General features: G+C 37.0%; 1 protein-coding gene across 1 annotated transcript; it reads right to left on the bottom strand.

Moving 5' to 3' along the window:
• Positions 1-8,910: 8,910 nt before the first annotated feature.
• LOC146929576 (uncharacterized) lies at positions 8,911-9,414 on the bottom strand. Its single transcript, XM_085707362.1, has one exon. It carries the CDS (start codon positions 9,412-9,414, stop codon positions 8,911-8,913), a length of 504 nt encoding a protein of 167 aa, XP_085563488.1.
• Positions 9,415-10,873: the final 1,459 nt, after the last annotated feature.

Raw genomic sequence — 10,873 nt, 5'->3', positions numbered from 1 at the left:
AAGTTCCTTGATTTCTTCCTGTTGAAGTTCGTCTTCCTCCCCTTTAGTGTCAAGGAAAGAAATTTGATCCTTCATGTCCGACATCTTGCCAGATAAGTTCTTAGAATGAAGTTGATGCCACTCCTTTAACCCATATTTAATTATTTTGAGCTTCTTTTGCAACAAGAAACCACCCCATCCTTCAAGATGAAATGAATTCAATTTGTCTCTAACAAACTCCGAATAACCCCTGAAATCTGCCCAACACTTTAACAAACGCAGCGGTGTAGGACCCCAATTATTATCATCAACATCTAACACCACCGAAACATGATCAGATAGACCATGCTGATGCGCCACTTGAATACAATTCGGCCAGGATTCACACCATTTTCCAGACAATAAAAATCTATCCAACCTGCTCATTGAAATACCATCACCACGATACCATGTAAACAATCTACCACATAATGGTAACTCGACCAGAAAACCACCATCAATAAAATTATTAAAGTTGTCTGCATCCAACTGCCTAAACAACACATTTCTCCCTCTTATTTCTTCCACCGAATGAACATAATTAAAGTCACCGCAAATGCAAAGATTCACATCACCAGAATTTAAAATAAATTGAGACAACCGAGTCTAAAGAACCTGTTTTTCCGTCGTATCACATGAAGCATAAATATTAGCAATGATAAATTCTTGCCCAATCAAAATCACCTTCCCTTTAATAATCAAAGCATGTTTGAACCTCAAAGTACACCATGAAGGATAGAAAAACACAAGAGGGGGGGGGGGTTGAATTGTGGTTGGTTTTTCTTCGTTTTCTCCTAAGCTGAAAACACTGATCAGAAGCAAAATGAGAACTGCTTCTGAAATGAAGTTCAGAACTAATATGCAGCGGATAAAAACAGAGAGAGAGAGAGAGAGAGAAGAAAGACACAAAGCAATTATACAGGTTCCTTCCACAAACCGGAAGTAGTCCTGTCCCCCTTGCACTTCCAAGGAGAGTTCACTATAATGTAATATCTGATTACAATTGCTCATTGCTAAACTTAGCAAGAGACTTCAAATTGCTCAAGCACGTAAGAAAGAGACTTCCTATGCTCCTGAACACAGTCAAGAGACTTCTATTGCTCAAGCACAACTGCAAGAGACTTCTAATCAAACAAGATTACAAAGAAAAATGTTTGAGGTTGAACACTTGATATACAATCAGTGATAGAGAGGTGTGAAAGAGACTTTGTGAAATTGCCAGCACATCAAAAAGAGTCATTTTGAAGCTTTGATCAATCACCAATGATCTTTTGCCTGATATGGTTGTTGTCCTATGAAGGATCAATTTGAAATCCATTCCTATTGTGAAGGAACATCATTGCAGGCAGAGCTGTATTTTAGAGCTGTTTTCTTGTCTTGTAGCAGGGACACTGCAGAGTAGTGGAGGTAGTGGTTGTACACTTCATACAATTGTACTTTGTCAACGCTTTTTGAAGATAAGCATCTAATGCCTTCAAATCCTTTCAAAATGATCGTTGCTTCACATTCCCAGTCTTCTGCAATGCTTAGAATAATTCAAATCCATTGAACAACTTTTGAAAATTTAAGTCTTGCATCTTCTGATGAACTGCAGCTTCTGGTGATTTTCAGCTTCTGATGAGTTTGCTTCTGGTGAACTTGCTTCTGATGAACTTTAGCTTCTGATGACACATCACTTCAGGAGCACTTTGTCTTCAGGAGCACTTTTGACTTTAGTAGCACTTCTCTTCAGACGCTTTAAACTTCCTTTTTGTTGATTTCTTAGCTCTCTTTTGTTCATCCAAAACGTATTTAAGATGTAAATTTTTGTATATGGTCCTGTACACTTGAACAAATATTAGCTAGTCCAATTGACAATTTTTAATACCTTGTTATCATCAAAACTCTCAAGGTTCATTGTTAAATACATTTTGTTCCAACAATCTCCCCCTTTTTGATGATAACAAACAATAGTATTTAAAATGTGCAATTGTTGTTAATCCAATTAACAAGTTGACTTTAAGGGTATAAGGTTTGCAAGCTCGCCCTGAGTCTAATAGTTCTTAAGGTGAGTTTTGTAAGCTCCCCCTAAGTTCTATTCAAGTTAGTTAAATTCATGAATAAGAACGTAATAACTCTTAGAATATTCTCACATTAAATAGACTAAGAGATAAGAAGTTGGTCCTATTGATTTAACTTGATTAAAATTAAATTAATGGGGCTTAGGGCCTATAAATATTATACATACTACTCCCCCTTTTGTCATCAACAAAAAGTTTTTAAAGAAAAACTAAAGACAAAAAGAAAGAAGTAAAAAGATAGTGAGAAAAAATTTAAATTCAGAGCAAAACTATAAATATATCAGAGTAAAAAAAATGTATCAGAGCATGATAATGGAGTTCAGAAGTATATAGTATTGTTATACCCTAATTTTGGACCTAAAAATACTAACTCAATTCTTCTTTCCTTGGATTTCAAGTCATTTGAACTGTCTCTGATCAATTACATCTTTCTCTGCATTTTATTTCAATGTTATTTGCAAAATTCACATGTAAGGGTATTTTAGTCATTTCCTATGTCAAAATTCCTTTCAGTCTTTTAAAATTTGTTTGAGTCCTTTCAAGGAGTTTGAATAAGTCTCTGTTTCATTCTATGTCAAAATCCATCTCAAAAATTGCATTTGAAGTCATTTTGAGTCAGTTTTGCCCCTGGGGGCATTTTAGTCTTTTCAAGTGTCAAAACTCTGTTCAAATCTTAAAAATTGCCTCTGAGTCTTTCAAGTTGGTTTAAATAAACTTTTGTTTCAATTCCCTGTTAAAAATCCATTTTTAAATTGCATCTGAGTCATTTTTTTTAGTCGTTTTAGCCCTAGGGGCATTTTGGTCATTTCACACGAAATTTCGGCAGAGAGAGGTTACTTTAAAGTACCTCATTTAAGCCATTGGTTCGTTTTAGTCCGTTTTGTCAATTTTAATCGTTTCACTTTACGTTTATTTCCAAATTACGTTTTTTACCAATTTTATTATTAATTACTTTTAAGTCCTTTTTGTCATTTTTTTTGCATTTCAGTCCTTTATTTTTTAGTTAATTGCAGATTAGTCCTTTTTGTCCCAGTCACAGTCCAGTACACGTGTCAGTGTCTTATTTGTCCAGAAAGTTTGTTACAAAGTTATGCCACATGTCATGCTCATATTGGTCCAGGAATTTACACATCAGCTATAAAAGCTGACTCAATGGTCAAAGTCAAGGATCACCATTCACTTTCTGCCAACTCAACAACACAATCACGTTTCTCTCTCCCAGATCAAAGGGATCAAACCCAGAATTTCACAAGAACACGATGAAGGTTTGAGCAATCTTCAAACCCTAACCGTTTCTCAACAACACAATCTAACACAAATTCGTACAGAATTCATCATCAATTACACCATTCAACAACAAATTTCACCAGAAAACGAATCAAACAGTCTCAAATCCACAATTAATTGAGAATCATTCCGATTCTCAGATATCTTCAAAGAAGATTTCATCACTGAATCATCATCCTCTTCCTGCAATTCGAACAACAAAGTGATCACAGAAAGAAGATTGAGAGAGAAGAAAAGAAAAAAGAACGAAGAATTTCCAGGTAAACTTATCAAATCCTCTCGTTTTTTTGATATAAATCATCATCGAAGACTTGAGAACGAAAATAAACGATGAATCGAAGCAAGAACTATGAAAGCATTCGAAAAACATCAAAACCGAAACCCTAAAAGTGCAATTCATGAAGATTCACCGTTTATTTGCGAAAATTGAATTCAAATCCATGATCAGCGAAGAGGATAAGGTAGATTAGGGTTTCGTTTCAAGAAAATCCAGAGAATTTTTGAAAACCTAAAAAACCGAATAGTTCAAGTGTAGATCTGCTCCGATCTATTCATCATCTTTAAAAATTGATTATGGATTTGAAAAGAGGAGAGAAAGAGCTTCAAGAAGATGTGTTTAGTTTGTAGATCGGAGTTGTTTGAGGCTCCGACGCGGCGGCGCCACCATGGGCCACCACGTCGGAAAAAGAGTGTCTCGTCGGAGAAGAGAGAGTCATTTGCAGACTCTCTCTCTCTAGCCTTTGTTTAGTGAGAGAATGGGAATGGGAAAGTGAACCTTGGACCGGTTCAAGGCCTTATATAGGCCACTGAACCGGTTCAACCCATGGTTCAGCCCTGACCCGTCCTTAGGCCCACTTCCATGTCTGTTTGTGTGATTTGCTATGCGCCCCCCCCCCCCTCCCCCCCATTCCTGCATGTTTTTGCAATTTTCTTGCTATTTGTACCTCTGTCTGTCCAAATTTGTTTACAAAAATCCTAAGAAATTTTCTATGTGTTCTTGATATTTTTCTTAACATTTTGGTGACATTTTTTGTGCTAAAACTTGAGAAAAGTATTTGAAGCATTTTTTTTCCTTATTTTTGTTAGAATTAGTAATTTTCTTGCACCTTTTAGTCCAAAAAACCTCTAAAAAATTCCTAAAAATTCATGAGTGTTTCTTGATAATTTTGTGTCCTTTTAGTGTTAATTTTACATAATAAAAATTGGTAAAAGATGATGTGGTGGTTCTCTTACTATTTTTGTAATATTTTGTGCTAAAAATGAATGAAAGTTTGCTTGATTTTAATCCCAATTTCTTGATGAACATTTGTTACCTATGCCACTTACTTTTATGGAGTTTTAGCCACTGTTTGTGTTTGATATTGTTGCATAATTGTGAATCTTGGTAGGTTACTTAGTTTACAAGTTACTTGTGTAAATAATTAATGCAAATATGCTTAAGTTTGCTTCCAAAATGTCAAGTTGACCATGTTGCCTTAATTCCCATTCCAAGATTGGATTCTAAACCTTTAAAAATGTATTGGAATGTGAGAATTATAGGTCATATGGCTCTTGCATTCTATGAACAAATTTTAATCATGTTTGCACTCATTTTGCCTTTATTTTGGTTTGTTTACTATACTTTGTGCTATAGTGTCTTTCTTGCCTTATTTCATTTGATATTGTCATGTGTTACTAACCATTTCATTTCATGTCTCATATTCTTCATAAGCCTTCTCATCTCATCTCATATCCACCTTTAATTTCTTGCATTTTAATTCTTACCAAGGCTTAGAATGTAATGATTAGGACTTCTTGTACTTTACTTCCATGCAATTTAATTTCTTGCAAGACCATAGAATGTATCTAGGCCAATGATGTAAAGGACAATGGACTCTAATAATGTACACCGACACAAGCACCGACACATGCACACACACCACTTTAGGTATATAGCTAGAATATGCATGTTTAGATGTATGTTTAGGATTGTATGTTTAGATGAATGCCTAGGGTTCATACTTAGAAAAATTAATTTCCAAAAAAATGTGAACAAACATCATTCAAGCCATTTTCTAAATAAACCTTGGGATCAAAATCCCATTGTAATTTTCCCTTTTATTTTCTTAATCAAAAATTCAATGAAAATAATCATATTTGACTTCTTTTGCAAATGACTAATTCAACCCCACTTTTTTACAATCTCATGCCCTTGAGGCCTCTTTCTCTCATTCTTCAACATTCCATTTTCAAACTTAAAATCAACCAACAAAAACAAAAACATTTTTGGAAGAGAACTACGGTGGATTTGATCCCTTAAACGGGTACGTAGGCAAGGAACAAAATTCCTTCAATTCATATAAAATAAAAATTCAAACACATTCTTCTCCCTCCAATTCTTCATTTAGAAAACCTTTAGGCTTAATATCATCTTTCAAAATAGCATTTAAAAATAGAGCGCGCGCGTAGAAATTAAAGACGGTTCCTATAGGATACTATAGTCGTTATGGGTGCCTAACACCTTCCCGTAGCGAAAACAACTCCCGGACCTCGATTCTCAAGGGTTTTGCTTACTTTTTCCCTTCCCAAGAAAAAATAAGATATCACCGGTTAAAAAGGTTCAAACGTAATCAATGTTTGACACCCAAAAACCAAGATAAAACAAGTATCGATCAGAAGCGCAATATTAGTTCAGAAACAAGAAAGTTTGAAGACAGAAGCAAAGAGAAAATATCAGAGCAAAAAGAAAGAAACTAAAACTAAACAAGCTAAATGTGTGCAACTAAGGGTTGGCTTGTTTGTTCATCATTTCCATCATCAGTCTGACCATCAGTTGAGTTTCATCTTGGTTATTCTGCATAGCTTCCTGCTGATTCTTCATCTCAAGCTTGAAGGTTTCATTGCTCTTTATCAGATTCTCTTCTCTGATTTTAGCTTCTCTCGAGGCTTCTTTAGCTTCTTCTAGCTTTGCTTTAGTAGAAGACTTGTATTCCAACATGAGTAGCTTCTGTTCTAACAATTCCTTCTAAAGCTTCTTAACTTCCTTTTCCAAAACTGTATTCCTTTGAATTAGAGCTAGATCAGGAGAGGTCTTGAGATTGACCTTGTTGAGGAAGGTCAAGTCTAGGTCTCTTGGATGCACTCCTGAAGGGATGAAGTCTGTAACTTCTCTTCCTTTGATACATGGAGGATTATGCACCCATGTCCTGAGAATCTTGACTTCCTGCATACTATTGTTGATTCCTTTCAGCCAGTCTTGAAGCTTCTGTTGAGCTTGATCTTGAACATCTAAGCAAGTAGTTTGGAGTGTAGACATGATGTAATCAACTCTATCCTTTAGTCTGCTCCATTGCTTTTCATAGCTCTCTCTGTGAACCAAGTCATTCCTAGCTTGAATGAGCTTGACCAGCTTCTAACCTATATGCTCACACACATCCTGAAGTAGAGTAGAATCAAGAAAGATGATTGGTGGTGAGGGTATCTTTGTAGGTTTGGGTGGAACAACAGGTTGAATAGCTAAGATGATGATTGGCTATCTGTGAAGTTTGATGTTGGAGTATAGCTGGTTGAGGGTTGATCAGAGACAGACTCTATAACCACAGTGGAGACAGATTGCTTAATCTCCATATCAGTAGCATCTGATGTGATTATATTGTTAGGTTCACTGATGGTTTCAGGTATGGTTGATGCAAGTTGTTCAGGAACAATGTGTTCAGGAACAACAGGCTCAGGTACTGAAACATGCTCAGATGTTGAGACATGTTCAGAGCTAGAGACATGAGCAGGGCTAATTGTTGAGGTCATCTGCTGGTTTGGAGATTAATGTTGGGGGCTTTCTGAAGCAACTTCCATAGAGGCTACTTCAGAGGCTTTCTCTGAGTGTTGTCTAATCTCTGGTAGTTCACCAAAGTAGTGACTAACTAGATTGTCTAGGACAGTTGTGTCTTGGGTTTTCTCAGGTGAGGATGGTTGAGATGATGACTCAATAGTGACAGTAGGGTCAACTATAGAGAGTGGTTTGATAACTTGAGGGTGAAATGATGATGAGGCAGGAGGATTGGATGACTCAGAACCTATGTGTTCAGCTGTGAACTCAGCATCAGCATGAACAACATTCAAGGGTGGAATCATTGGTGGTTTCAAAGGGTTATTGTTAACAGGATGTCTATTGTAGAGATCTGCTTTCCTTTTAGATAGTCCAATGTTCCTTTCATTTATGTCACTTCTAACAGGTTCTTGAGTGGGATTGTCAGCAGGCTTTTTGTGAGTTTTGGTTGTTGATGATTGGCCTTTTTGAGTGAATGGGTATAGTTTGCCTAAGGGTACATCATCATAATCAGTAGCTGATGATGATGAGGTGGATTGCGAGGATGATGATTGGGTTGAATCTGATTCTACATCTACAACAGAATGAGTAGGAGAAGATTCAGAGTTACCTGTGGTAGCTTCTGGAGCAGCAGTTTGATCCTCATGAGCTCCTCCACCAGCAGTCACAATCATCAACATATTTTTAGCTTTTAAAGAAGCCAAATTCTGCAAGTCTTCAGTAACTTGCACTAACTGCTGCGCCACAACACCAGCCTCTTCCTTTGCTATACTTGAAGCATGAACTTCAATTCCTCTTGCAAGTTATCTGATCTTCTCAAGTGTAGCAGCATCTTCCATCTTCATATTATTCCGCTCTCTAGTAACCAGCTTAGTGGTTTCAATCTGCTCTTCTTCTGCTTGCACATAAGCTGACTCTTTCAATTTTCTAACCACAGTCTTTTTCTTCTTAGAAACTGGGGACTGTTCAGGAGCAGCTTTAGTTGAAGCAACAACAGCTTTTCCACTCCTGGTCTTCTTGTTTAGAACCACATCAGTGTCCAGGTCCTGAACTTCCTCTTCAATTGATGGTAAGCCAGAACCACCAATTTTCAGTTTGTCAGAGGCTTTCCCCTTCTTGGCCTTCTTAGCAGGTTGTTCGGGTTCAAGATACTCTTCTTTAGAGGTCATTTTCCTCTTGGACTTTCTGCTTCTGGCCACAGGGAGTGCTCATCTATACATTTCCTCAGGAACATCCTCAAGTCTGATGACTTTGCCAGATGTTGCAAAATGATCTTTGATGAAGTTCATTTGAACTTCAAGAGGATCCTTTTTGCAGATGGGAGGAAAGTCTTCCATAAGATTTGACTTTGCTTTGGATTCATTCAAGTCAGTCTTTAGCTTTGTGACTTTGCTGATCAGCTTCATGTGCTTGAGTGTGCTCCCATTGATGAACCTTCCTGTCTCAGTGCCAAGCTGCTCATCTGTAAAGATGTCAACACTGCTTAGGGCTTTCAGAATCCCTCCTTGATAAAGGATTTCTGATATCAATCTTCCATATGGAACCCATTGCCTCTTCTTTTGTTGGCTTTCCCTGAGTTCCTTGATCATGTGCTTAAAGATGTACTTAGGCACATTGACTATATCCTTCTGAATAAAATGGTGAAGAAAAACTGTGTGTGCAAGTGATAGTTGATCACTGCCACCACCTTTTGGAAGTAGGTTTTCATTCTGGATTTTCAGAAGCATCTTCTTCTCAATGCTAAACTGAGTATTTACCAGAAGAATCCATTTTGAGCACAGTTGCAAAAGCCCATTCAGAGATAAAAACTGGAATGCCCATGACGTTGGACCTTATCTCCACACATGTGAATGGTTCCAAGCCCATTTCCTCTCTTGTTTTCCCTTTCAGAGTAGGGTCAAGTAGAATCTTTTGACTTTCTTCAACTTCAGAAGTAGCTTTGTCGTATACTGAAGCTCTTACCCAGAAGTGCCTTACCAGGGTTGTGTATGTTGGTCCATTCAACATATCAAAATAAGGCATTAAATCTTGCTTCTCATAATAACTTCTAATGTCGCAACCATGAAATGCTAGAGAGTCGAAATCCACTGGATTTTCTGTTTGAATCAGTAAATCCCATTCTTCTAATGCCATAGCTCTTCCAGCAATTTCATATGCAGGTGCTTCTTGTGAAGTTGATTCTGGTACTTCTTGCATGTTGGATGTTGATTCAGGGATATCTTGTTGCGAACTTGATGATGCCATTGATGATGATGAAGATTTTAAGGTTCTAGGTTTTGAGTTGCAGAGAGATTTGCGCTTACTTCACAAGGAACGGTTTGAGAAAAGAAAGTGTTTCTTGTGAAGTGAGTAGTGTGTGAATTGTCTAAGTGTTTTGAGTAAAAATGTTTGCAATTCAGAGAAGGGGACAAACAAACACAACATTAATGACAAAGGGGGCACGTGAAAGTATTTTTCAAAGCTATAATCATCATTGCCCTCTTACGTTATACAACCGTACACATAAACCACGTTAGAAGTTCTTTAACTTCCAGCGTTTCCACTAACTCTTCTATTCATAAGCACAAAATTCAGCTTCTGGACTTCAGATGATGACGTCATCATCAGAAGCACATTTTCCTCAGAACCTCAATGAAGAGTGTCTGATGGACCATAGCTTCTGAACCTAAGTTCCTATTCAGGAGCAAGCAAACATTAATCATACACAAAGTGCATGTTCAAATTTTTCTTTATAAAATCAAATCTTTAGAAATGACTCCATTTAGAAATGCACTCTTGACATCCAATTGATATAATATTATGCCATGATTAACTGCATAGGAAAGAAGTAACCTGATTTCTTCCAATCTTGCAACTGAAGCAAATGTTTCAGTATAATCAATGCCTTCTTGTTGACTGTAACCTTGTGCAACAAGTCTTGCTTTGTTTCTGGTTACTTCACCTTGTTCATTCTTGTTTCTGAATACCCATTTTGTTTCAATAATGTTCTTATGCTGAGGTTTGGGTACCAGATCCCACACATCATTTCTTTGAAACTGATTCAGCTCTTCCTGCATTGCTAGTATCCATCCATCATCTGAAAGTGCTTCATCAACTGTAGTAGGTTCAATCACTGATAACAGTCCTATCATAGACTCTTCTTGACTGAAATATGATCTTGTTCTTCTAGGACTATCTTTGTTTCCAATTATTAGATCCTCACGATGTGAAGACTTGTGCTTGAATGTGTTCTTGGATTGAATAGCTTGCTGAGAGCCGTCTTGAGCTTCATCAGAAGCAACTTCATCTTGTGTTTCTGAGGTGGGTTCAGCTTTTGGACTGTCTTCAGATTCAGCTATCTGATCAGGTTGTGGAGTATCTTCAGGAACCTGTATCTCTGCAAAACTTTCATCTTGCTCTAGAGTTTAACTTCCAGGCTCTTTGTCATCAAATTTAATGTGCATTGTTTCTTCAACACATAGTGTTTCTGAATTATACACTCTGTATGCCTTTGACCTTTCAGAGTAACTTAAGAAGATTCCTCTTTGGGCCTTGGCATCAAATTTCTTTAGGTAGAGCTTGTTATTTAGAATGTAACATCTACATCCAAATTGATGAAAGTAAGAGATATTGGGTCTTCTTCCCTTAAAGAGTTCATATGCTGTTTTCTCCAAGATAGGTCTGATATAGATTCTATTTAGGATATAACATGCTGTATTCACTG

This window comes from Medicago sativa, chromosome 4 (assembly GCF_051527215.1).
Source record: "Medicago sativa cultivar Bolivia chromosome 4, Bolivia_mono, whole genome shotgun sequence".
NCBI classification, from domain to species: Eukaryota; Viridiplantae; Streptophyta; class Magnoliopsida; order Fabales; family Fabaceae; genus Medicago; species Medicago sativa.
This window is presented reverse-complemented; position numbering and strand designations above follow the sequence as displayed.

Excerpts from the sequence above, each read along its gene's own strand:
- LOC146929576 (XM_085707362.1), bottom strand. The coding sequence starts at position 9,414 with ATGGCATCATCAAGTTCGCAACAAGATATCCCTGAATCAACATCCAAC.